Source organism: Tasmannia lanceolata, unplaced genomic scaffold, assembly GCF_043159265.1.
Source record: "Tasmannia lanceolata isolate RefF3 unplaced genomic scaffold, GAP_Taslan_0.1 ptg000026l, whole genome shotgun sequence".
Taxonomy (NCBI): Eukaryota; Viridiplantae; Streptophyta; class Magnoliopsida; order Canellales; family Winteraceae; genus Tasmannia; species Tasmannia lanceolata.
Genome location: NW_027518703.1, coordinates 5959122 through 5970718, shown reverse-complemented (window position 1 = coordinate 5970718; position 11597 = coordinate 5959122). Strand labels below are relative to the sequence as shown.

The 11597-nt window shown below is 39.1% G+C and overlaps 1 protein-coding gene across 2 annotated transcripts; it reads left to right on the top strand.

Annotated features, from left to right (window-relative positions):
• The first annotated feature begins 7276 nt into the window (after positions 1-7276).
• On the top strand, positions 7277-10705 carry LOC143858585 (uncharacterized). Of its 2 annotated transcripts, none has more exons than XM_077369258.1 (4): positions 7277-7694; positions 8020-8138; positions 8308-8461; positions 10310-10705. In XM_077369258.1, the coding sequence occupies exons 1-3, from the start codon at positions 7536-7538 to the stop codon at positions 8453-8455; spliced, it is 426 nt and encodes a 141-aa protein (XP_077225373.1). In that variant the 5' UTR covers positions 7277-7535; the 3' UTR covers positions 8456-8461; positions 10310-10705. The 2 variants fall into 2 exon arrangements, with proteins under 2 accessions (XP_077225373.1, XP_077225372.1); XM_077369257.1 differs by lacking the exon at positions 10310-10705 and adding an exon at positions 8851-9207 and having other exon boundaries at positions 7278-7694.
• The last annotated feature ends 892 nt before the right edge of the window (positions 10706-11597 follow it).

Genomic DNA, 11597 nt, shown 5'->3' with positions numbered 1-11597 from the left:
CATTAGGGCAATGTTACACAGTTTGATGTTTCCAATATCTAGCCCGCCATTTCGCCGACTCTTGCACACAGACTTCCAATTCAGCAGGTGCCTGATTTTACGCGACAATTCCTGACCATTCCAAAGAAAATTCTCGCTGAAGCTTCTCAATACGGGCAGCAACTAAAGCCGGGATTTTGAAAAGGGACATAAAATACACAGGCATATTAGAGAGAGCCGCCTTAATAAGCGTAATCTGGCCACCAAAGGATAGGTAATTTTTCTTCCATGTCGCTAGCTTTCGTTCTATCCGGACAATCACTTTATCCCATTGAGATGCCTTTGGAATTCCGAAGCCGAGAGGGAGCCCCAAATATTTTAAAGGTAGTTTCACCGCGGAGCAGCCGAGGATCATGGCATGATTCGATACCAACGCTTCGTCCATATTAAGGCCAGCAACCACGCTCTTGGAGAAGTTAACTTTTAGACCCGACATGATCTCAAACCACCAGAATACACGTCTAATATTAGACATGCTAGTAACACCTTCCTCTAATAGCAAAAGAGTATCATCCGCGAACTGCAAGTGAGAAATTGGGGGAGACGCCGAGCTTGGAGGCAAGCCCACGATATATCCTTTCTGCTCTGCCTTTGAGATGAGGAGACTTAAGGCTTCTGTCACCATTATAAAGAGATAAGGGGATAGTGGATCACCCTGTCGAAGTCCATGGGTGCTCCGAAAGAATCCCTCAAGCAACCCATTGATTAATATTGAAAAGTAGGCAGAGGAGATGCATTCTTTTATCCATTCCCTCAATTTCACCCCGAATCCCATTCGAAGTAGAATATAATCCAGAAATTGCCAATCCACATGGTCATAAGCCTTTTCCAAGTCCATCCGAATCGCAATGCTCCTCTTCCCAGATCTTCTTGTAGAGTCCAATACCTCATTTGCAATTAGAATTCCATCCAGAATCTGACGCTTGCTCACAAATGCCCCCTGATATTTGGAAATGATATCGCCCATTACCGATGCCAGTCTAGTCGCCAATACTTTGGATAAGATTTTGTACATACTGCACACTAAACTTATCGGCCGAAAATCTTTCAGTTCAGTTGCCAATATAGAGTTTCAATCTGTTTCCATCTTTATCTTCCCACAACTTTCCACACGGCTTCCATCTGTTTCCATCTTTAGCTTTGCACATGGAACTTTATCCTTATCAATAACCATCCCAACCTGCATTCGCTTCATTGGGGAGAAGACATCGTTCAAAACCATTTTAGATGCCAAAGAAGCCTTCAGCAAATCAAGAGCCTGCAAATCACAAATGGCAGTAAAAAAATTTAGACGTTTTTTTTTTTTGCAAGATTATATTAAAAGAGGGGCTGAAGAACAAAGAAAACAGAAATCCAGTTACGTAGACTCAGTCTTGTTAGAATGGTGGAGAAGATAAGCTTGGTTGTGCTTGAAGCATTGCTCACAAGCCATTTGGTGTGGAATGGAATGCCAGCTGCCCCCAGCCCTTATTTAAACAAGTTAAATATTAAAGGGTTTTAAAAGGCTAATGGGCTTCAGCCCATATGGGCCCACTACACCTAGTCCACTATCTATTGGGCTTCTATTTAGAACATATCCAACAATCTCCTCCTATGTTCTACATATAGCACCATCGAATAGATAGATAGTGTGATGTTCAAACAAAATATTGAATCATCCACATCACATTATCATAAAGATATGTAATCCAACTGAAAACACGAATACTTTTATGAACAACCAAGAGTTTCATATACAATAAACTCGACCAAAAGGTAGTTTCATATATACATGAACCCCACTGCTCTAAGAAGAATTCATTCATGGGGTATGATTCTCATCAAGATCCAAAATAAAGTTTCACATATAAGTGAACTCTATACACATACTGAAAGAAGGCACTCAGTTTTTACAACTTTAGAAGATTTACTCATCAAGTAAGTCATCTTCATCAAAGTCAAAATCAAGATGCGCTCATCCTTTTTCGCCAATCCCTGTGAATTACCAAAATGGATTTCATGAAAATGAATCAAATCAATAGTGTAAAGATGAAAGTATCTAGTTCTTCCTGAAAAAGAACTCAGTACAATTCCATAATTCACGAAAGTATCTAGTTCTACCTGAAGAAGAACTTAGTTCATTCCAAAAATGGTTGAAAAAAGGTATCAGTCTCATCTCACCATAAGCATCATTATCAAGTTTCAATAAAGAACATGACCAAAATAGCTTGTTTTGCAAAGAACCATAACACCATAATTGTCAAGTTTCAATAAAGAACAAGACCAAAAGCTGGTTTCTTTTGCAAACAACCATTTCATGTTTCCATAAAATATTAAGTCATCTTATCCATATTTGAGTCAAGTTGAATCATCAAGTGTGGAATGTTCAACCCTTCCCAAACAGGCTAACCAAGTTTGAGTTAAATTGTATCATCAAATGTGGAATGTACAACCTATCTCAAAAGAGGGTATATCATCAAGTGTGGAATGCTATACAACAACTTTAAACATAAAGAAAACATATCAAGTGCTTATCTAGGGCCACACAAGGAATATTCAAAAATCCAAATGAACATGGAGAATGTAGATCAAGTCCATAACCTGGATAATATAAGTTAAGTCTTTTCTATAAAGGCTTTAACTTAATTTTCCTCTATCTTTATAGATTTTAATCCCATTTCCTTTACAATTTTGAATGTTCGAGCTTTATTCAATCCTTTTGTGAGAGCATCGGCCATATTATCCTTCGATCTCACATCAATCAAAATGATAATCCCGTGTTCAATGAGATAATTCAGCATGGCATGTTTCAGCCTAAGATGTCTCCTCTTACCATTAAAGAGTGAGTTCTTCACAATCGTAATTGTAGCTTGATTATCACAGAAGACACTTAAGGAATGAATCCTTAACCCAGTAAGTGGAATGTCCATAATCAGATTCTTTATCCACTCTGCTTCATCTGCAGCTGAAGCTAGAGCATAAAGTTCTGATTCCATAGACGACAAGGCAATGCAAGTCTGTCTCTTCGACTTCCATGCAACAGCAGCCACCCAGGGTAAACACATAACCACTGGTAGACTTACTATCTTTTAATTCTGAGCCCCATGATGCATCAGAATATCCTTCCAAAATAGGAGGATGGCCACCATAACAAAGAGCATAATTTTGAGTACCCTTAAGGTATCTCATCAGCCTCATAAGGGCATTCCAATGCTCATGGCAAGGATTACTAGTAAAACGACTCAGCATGCTAACTGTAAAGGCTATGTCTGGCCTAGTGCAACTCATAACATACATGAGACTACCAATCAGTCTAGAATAATCTAACTGATTCAGAATGTATCAACTCAAGAAGTTGTGTGCTCCTAGAAACCTGACGAAAAAGTTTTCTAGTGATCTTAGTTTGAGCACAAAACTCACACTTGTCAAAATTATTTGACATATCTAGAGGTATACCATAAGTTTTAGCAAGTTGGACCATTTTCTTATAGTTCACATGTCACAGTCTGTTATGTAACAACTTAGGAGCAATCAAAGGTGAACTCACTTGACTAACAGTCTCATTTGCTAAACTCAATCTATACATACCATCTATCAAGAAAGCACATCCAAAATAATAAGAGTTAACTGTTAAAGTTACTCTACCACCCAAGAAGGATGTACACATGCCAGCATTGTCAAGCAAACCAATGGAAATCTAATTCTTTTGAATAGTAGGAACTACTTTAACAGCTTTTAAAGTTAGTATTTTACCTGAAGAAAGGGCCAGGTTCGCAGTACCAGTGTGAGTGACCTCTACATCTGCTGCACTAGCCACTGTAACAGTCTCCTTTACTTGGGTAATATGAGTGAAAAGTTTCTTTGAGTTGCAAACATGACAAGTGGCACATGTATCTAACCACCACTCAGAAGAAGTACTGGCCTTCCCTTTGTCCAACATGGCAACAAAACTTTTAGGCTCAGCCTTATCTACCATCATAGTAGCTTGCTTCTGTGGTGTGTCAGATTTAACCTTTTTAGGTTGCCTACAATCTGCAGCAAAGTGACCCCACTTTCTACAGTTGTGGCACTTGCCCTTCTTCTTCTTAAAGATAGGCTTTTTGGCCTCCAACTTAGGGGTATCACTTTTTTTGACTTGGATGACTTAGGAAATTTCTTGGAAATGACCACAGTGTTAGCAGCTGTCTGTTGCTGTCTACCCAAGTCCAAGTTATTCCTAGCTCTGTTCTCATTTTCGATTCGAACGAATCGTTTAAGTTCATCCAGTCCCACTTGTACCTTCTTTCTATACATATCTGTTTTGAAAGTCTACATGCAGATGGTAACTTGTATATAATTGCACCCACCAGAAAAGCATCATGTAAAGGAATGTTCTCATTGGCCAATTTATATCTCAAAATTTCTAAATCAGATACTTGAGGAGTGATTTCCAGGTTCTTTTGGAACTTGAAATCCATGAATTTGTCCACAAGGTGAGTCTTGGACAATTCCTCCTCATTCTTGAATTGAGCATCTAAATGATCCCAGATTTCTTTAGCAGTGCCAAATTTGGTGTAGGTTTCTGCAAGACGATCTGATAAACAATTCAATAAGAAGTCGTTGCAGAAATTCTCATCCTTTTTCCATTGAGATTCATCAACATCTTCTTCCGTATCAGCAAAGGTACTCAGAACAGTATAGAAAACATTCACATATTTCAAACCGAACTGAGTCTTTCGCTTCCAGGAACTGAACTCAGATCCTCCAAAATATTGAAGTTTGACCATCTCAAAGGGAATAGCAGTCTTTTCCATTTTATAATCACAAAACATAAATTGGAAAGAGTGCACCTGAGTTGAAGAACCAAATCGCGAAAGCCGAATCGCGAGAATCGAACCGAACCGCGAAACCGAACGCGAAAAACGTTTGCTAAACCGGCGGCAAGAGGAACCCGAAACGATTACCAAAAATAATCACTCAACCCGAGAGCCAGCCACAATAAACAGCCACAACCCACGGCCAAATTGGGAGAAGAGAAACCCACGTTCAAAAAACACAAAAATCAGCCACAAGAGGGTTCGGCCAACAAATATGGACCAACAACGATGGCCACGACCAAGAGCCAACCACAAGCACTCAGGCAAAACAAAGCACGAAGAGGGCTGCTCGGTTTGGTAGACAATTTGCAGGTTGCCTCAAAAATGCAAACATTTCTTGTTTCTAATTTTGGGCTTGAAAAGACCACAAAACAGATGTTCTCTTTTTCCCGTCTAGAATCCAAAAGGGTTTTCAACTGAAAGGCAACCAAGACAACCCTTATGAAGGTAGAAAAAACAAGTGAGATGGGTGAGCAAATCAGCCACACAATTCAACTGCTTCAAGAACTGTTAGAACGGTGGAGAAGATAAGCTTGGTTGTGCTTGAAGCATTGCTCACAAGCCATCTGGTGTGGAATGGAATGCCAGCTGCCCCCAGCCCCTATTTAAACAAGTTAAATATTAAAGGGTTTTGAAAGGCTAATGGGCTTCAGCCCATATGGGCCCACTACACCTAGTCCACTATCTATTGGGCTTCTATTTAGAACATATCCAACAAGTCTGGCCCCAAGAAAGGAGCATAGTAGAAAATTAAACCAACATGAAAGTCGAAGGGGAAAAGGAATCTGTATTGCTGCACTTCTGAGGCATCAACAGAGACTCTGTCGGCAAATCTGTATTGCTATGGTGTTTGGCCACCATAGCAATCAAACAAATTAACAGCACACCTACACACCCATAAACCAAATATGAAATCACAAGGAAAAAAATTGGATTCTACCTCCTCTTCTCCAACACTTACAACCTGCTCCTCAAAGTTACTCAATGGCAAGTTGAATTTTTTGAGGAAAGAGATGGTTGTGGTGGGGGGAAAAGGTTTCACATCCAAGTCGTCAGTGACCATGAATTTTCCAGGTCCCTTCAAGAGTCCTCCTCCGCTCTTTGTAATCCCTTTGGGGGACTTGGGGTTCATGGAATTGAATTTTATGCCCCCTAATCCAAGTAATTCTGAGAGTCACCGTCTGTATTATCAGCAAAGAAAGTAGAACTCATGTGTGTGGCAGGGACACTTACAATAGAGGTGGTTGCGTGGAGCTGCTTCTTCGATCTGCAGTAATTGGTTCTCGCAGCCAAAATGTGATGCAAGCTTGGGGTTGGTTAGCTCTGGGGTGCCATCAGGCTCATCAGAATAAATGAGATCATCGGCGTTTAAATCTTCGACACTCCTGTACAAGTTATCTACATATCCTATCGAAGAAAATGTACCAAAGAATGATTCTTTTATAAAATTTGCCATTTCAAAAAAAACATGTACCCAAGAACTTAACTACTGATCCAACAGGATGGGTGAGGAAGCTAAACAAAAGGTCAATGAAATCTTCAACGCAAACATTTGAGCAGATCCAACACCTAAACAACATACGTCAGTGGAAGTGAAAAATAAAATATTTTCGATGATAGAACAATCATAAAAAACCATTTGCGTTGCAATTTACTGTGGCCTGCTCAATTGTAACCGGTGGGTTTTTTGCCATCATACTTTTGGCCTGAATAGAGAGAAGTTATACGAGTTATAGACATTTTAACCCCCTCTTTTCGGCTTTAGGGTTTTTTCGCCATCATACTTTCGCTAACTAGGGGCATGACACCCAGTATTAGGTAGTCAAATTGGATTTTTTTTTACAATTTCACATACAGGACAAACATGACAAAATTTTTAAGGACTGATATCCCCACGACCTTGTCTTGATAATTGGCTGCTAAGAGGAGCCAGACCAATCAACAATACTTGTATTTGAGAGATCTCCCTAGGGATGCAATAAGAGCAATGATATGTGATGATTTGGGGATTTCTCATTTTCGTCTTAAGAGGTGATCATGTTATTTGTTATATTAGGCCTTTAGATTGTATCTGTCCTCGTTGTCTTGTGAGCCTTATTGGGCTCTTGTCCTTTAGTTATTTTGAATAAATTTTTTGGGTCCGACTTGAATTTTTTGGGTCCGACTTGGAGCCTAAGTGCAAAATTCCAGTCTAAAAAAATGGCTGTTAACTGTTACGAGTAGGGCTGCAACTTGAGCCGGGTTTTACCCGACCCGCATCGACCCGACCCGAAAATAGCCTGGGTCGGGTTGATGTTTCTTGGGTCTTGGGTCGAGCCGGGTTTAGAAACACAAAGCCCGCATGAATCTCGAGTCGAGCCGGGTTTGAAGGGGCCCGACCCGACCCGACCCGAGATACTTAAGCTTTATAATATGTAAAAGCCAAAAACAGGACTCTTTCCAAACCAGGGCCTCTTTCCATCTTCGTTTTATCTTTTCCCACTTTGGTACTAGGGTTTCATTGTTTCAAGAGAAGTAGAGAATCAAGGATGGAGCCTCACACGATCGAGCCTTGTTTCTTATCTCTTTTCTCTCAATGATTTTGATTTCTTCACCATTGATCTACTGTCTTTGATTTCATTTCTATCTTTGATAGATCGATCTACAAGTGCTAAGGATGCCATGATGTGGGCACTCTCACATGTGATTAACAAGGGAGATCTCCTTACTCTTCTTCACATCATTCCACCTCACAAATCTCAAAGAAACCCCCTCTCCTCTAACTCTTCACCTCACCTTGCCAACTCTCTTGGATCTCTTTGCAAGGCCTTCAAACCAGAGGTAATGTAAACAGAATGGAAAACACAAGGGGATACTGGATTTTTTTCTTTGTTTTGGGCCATCTTCTACTTTCTTACTAGATTCTCTTTTTGTTCAAAAAAAAATGCCCACATTTTCAGATGGGTTTTTGTATTCTCATTTTGTGTTCTGGTTTAAGGACTAGTAAGAACCACATTTCTAATCAATTTCTCCTAGATCTCTTGTCTTGAATGGTTTTCCTTCTTATCACATCAAAAAATTGATAAGTTCATTGACCCTTTACTATTATTCTATTCCCATTTTGATAACTTTGTTTACTTCCTGTGTGGGTTTTTTAATCCATCAGGTGGAAGTTGAAGCTCTGGTTATCCAAGGACCCACATTAACCACTGTCATCAGCCAAGTCAAGAAAGTTGAAGCTTCTGTTTTGGTCTTGGGTCAGAAGAAGCCTTCTCTAATCAATTGGTAAAAGCCTTTGTTTCACTTTTCATTATAATTAGATCTTGATCTGTGGCTTCTCTGTCCATCCACCCATAAATAGAAGGGAAAGATTGTAGTTTTTGGGTTACTTATCTGAGATCTTATTGAAGCATTTTAGATCAAATGTTGTTGAGATTTTCTTGTTGTTTTGCAGTTTCTTCAAGAGCAGCAATGAGGATTTCGTGGAGCAATGCATCAATAATGCAGAATGTCTGACATTGGGTGTTAGAAAACAGAGCAGGGGCATTGGTGGATACCTCATCAGCACTAGATGGCAGAAGAACTTCTGGCTCCTTGCTTAGTAGACGGTATAACATTTGACAAAAGACCCACATTTCAGCATGCAACCTTTGTACAAAAAGTTTAGATCTTTGCTCAGAAAAATTGAATCAAGAGTTGATATCTTGGTTACTATGTCATCTCTCAAATCCAATTCCTAACATAGTTTCTTATTCAGTATTAAATTATGATGTTGGCATGCTATGTGAAAATTCTGATAAATATCTACCAATCAAAATGTCATGGCAAAGAACCTTTCAACTAATCAAATGGAAGGAAATAGAAAGCAATCCTCAGCTCAAATGCTTTCCCTATATTAGAAGAGCAGTTCCATTACATTAGCTCACTCTTTACAACAATTAAAACCATATTATTGTGCCTTTAAACCTTAATCATCTAATTTAACATTTACAAGCAGGAGCATCTCCATCCGTTTTCGAGGGGTTCCTGGCAGTTTCTGAGAGAGATTGTGTCTCACGTATCCGTAGATAGTACAGCCGAGGAGTGTCACTCCACATCCGAAAGCATTTAAAATCGGAATTGGGTTTCTAAAAATCAGCCATGATACTATGACAGCGACTGAGTCAAGACATCTAGTATGTTTAATTTCATTGCATAGCCTGCAATTTCGTTCATTTTTTGTTTTTTATGGTCATCTTCTTTGTGTCATTGAAGAATAGACTCATTATTAATCTCTTATCTTTGCCCAACTTTCCATAACTCATTGTTGATTTTTCCTCAATGTGAGCCCGTAAAAGAAATATTTCATGTTTAATTTTTAATTTCTTTTGGTGAAAATGATTGCTTGCCCATTCTAGAAAGGAAGTTGCCTTGCCAAACAAGAGTTTTCCTTAAAAAATTGCGTCAATGTGAAAAAACCCGACCCGACCCGACCCGACCCGACCCGAGATATTTCTCGGGTTGGGTTGGGTTCTTCAAAACCCGACCCGCCCGACCCGAGTTGCAGCCCTAGTTACGAGCTTCATGGGAATTCTAATAGCTTTTTGACAACTGGTTAAAAAGTATAAAACAGGATGGTTTGTCCCATTCTAAAAACATGACAGTGCAGATATCCATCCCCATTTCTTATTATTCTCGCTAGGATTAACCATCCCTAACTTCTTTCCGACTCAGCAATCCAAAAGGTGTTCTGTATAACTACTCAACTCCCTAATGTGTCTCCAACTCGTATAACTTCTCTATTCTACATGTTCTGCACATGTTTAACTTCCGAATTTTTCACTAACTCCTATAACTTAAGCTAACTACTCTCTATTCTACATGTTGCAAGTGCTTTTCATAATGTATTTCTCCAAGAATTCAGTTAGGCCACCTATGGATACCCACAAGATTTAGATTTGGATTTCTAACATTTGCGGTTGAGATTTGGAACTGGATCAGTGAAAAAAATCCGATTTTCAAATCTGTTCTGCAAGATATTATTTGCAAATCAATATTTGTGGCAATTCACTTCACCCTCGCTGCTCCTTGACCTTGCTGCAGCAGCAGCAGTCAGACCTCTCTCTCTCTCTCTCTCTCTCTCTCGTACAACATCAGCATGAGGATGATTGATGTATTTTGTATCCAAAACTCAAATCCAAATCCAAATACAAAAAGAAGAGGTACCCAAACGTGGCCTTACTGTATTCTCTAGATATATGACGAAATGCAATACCAAAAGCCGTGATGATTAAGATGAAAATACTGTCGTGCATGTGTTTTTCTTAATGTACCAGAGCTAGATACTGCAATGGCATGGTCTTCTTCCCAACAAGCACCAAAATATACTTATCCTACTCATGTCAACGTAGCTAACTTAGTTTCACTGATTTTTTTCAATGGCTTTGTTTTACTGATGTTAATGAAATTATCTTCAGTGGGAGAAACAGATTTTATCCTTGATTGAAAGCCAAGAAGTTGAAGCCTTTATCAATGGACAAATACCAAAGCCAAACCGTGAAATAGAATCATCCAATGGTGATGGAAAGATTCGGAACCTAGACTTCATGTCCTAGACTCGCAGGGATCGATTTCAAGAGGCATGGATCACAGGGACTATTAGAAGTCTTTGGTTGCGTTGTTGGTCTAGTCACTGCCCTTGAGGTCTAGAAAGCTTTGGTGGCATCATTTGTTCAAACCTCTGAGGAACGAGAGTTTGAAACCCTCTCAAAACTATAACTTTTTAAGAAGGATATGCTAAGTCAATATGTAACCAAATTTAATGGAATTTGAAAACATGTTCTTGATCAAACTAAGGTATTTTCTTTATTAAATGGATTGGGACCCAAATATGAGTTTCACCACCATGATGTTGAAACCACTCATATGATGTCAAACCACTATTGCGAAGTCATGAGTTATGTAGAAAAGGGTACCAAAGTGATTCAATCAATCACTCTATGACCTTCTACGAACAATGATCAGGCAATGGAAATAAAAACTTTAAAAAAGAAGAAACTAACTTCTTTTCAAAAGGAAAAAGGTTTTTTCTAAAAATGGACTGGAAAATGTCGTTCAAAAAAAAAAAAATGAGCAGGAAAATTCATCTCCCTGCCAATCACAAAAAACAAAAACAAAATGGGCCACAATGGAATCGTACCCAGTCGCACTACAATGAAAAATGAAAATAGAGAGATATTTATCACGTAAGCAAGAAGTGAGGCCATGATACTTGGAAGTGCTTGAATCGGTTCAATAACAATTTCCAACCCAGAAGCACTTGCTGCTATTCAAATCTCTAACTCCCAATGTCAATACAAATACGGTGAAATCGAGATCACAAAATTTGGAGACAGATTACAACAAATTTGTAATTAATAAAAGTGGTACAACTTTCTTGAATTCTCTTATTAACGATCAATGTGGTGAAGACGAGGGCTTTCGCAGCGTATTTCTCGTTCCTTGTTGTTGGAAAATGTGTGAGCTTCACTCTGGGCTTCACACTTTTTCGACTGTGAAGATGTGCAACTTTCCTCAGATGAAGAGCCTTGTGTGTTAGCTTGATCTTCTAGGAAGATGTCTTCAAGTAATTGATTGACTTGTTGAAGGGAGAGCTTTTTCTTCTCCTGAGGTGTTTGACTTTGGATCCTTTTCTGTGTTTTCTCTTTTCTTCTTCTCTCCCTTCAAAAAGAGATGAAAATGCCTTTTATTCTCCTTTATTATGCA

Excerpts from the sequence above, each read along its gene's own strand:
- LOC143858585 (XM_077369258.1), top strand. The coding sequence starts at position 7,536 with ATGATGTGGGCACTCTCACATGTGATTAACAAGGGAGATCTCCTTACT. Across the intron at positions 7,695-8,019 it reads GCAAGGCCTTCAAACCAGAG|GTGGAAGTTGAAGCTCTGGT; the intron begins GTAATGTAAACA and ends TTAATCCATCAG. Across the intron at positions 8,139-8,307 it reads AAGCCTTCTCTAATCAATTG|TTTCTTCAAGAGCAGCAATG; the intron begins GTAAAAGCCTTT and ends GTTGTTTTGCAG.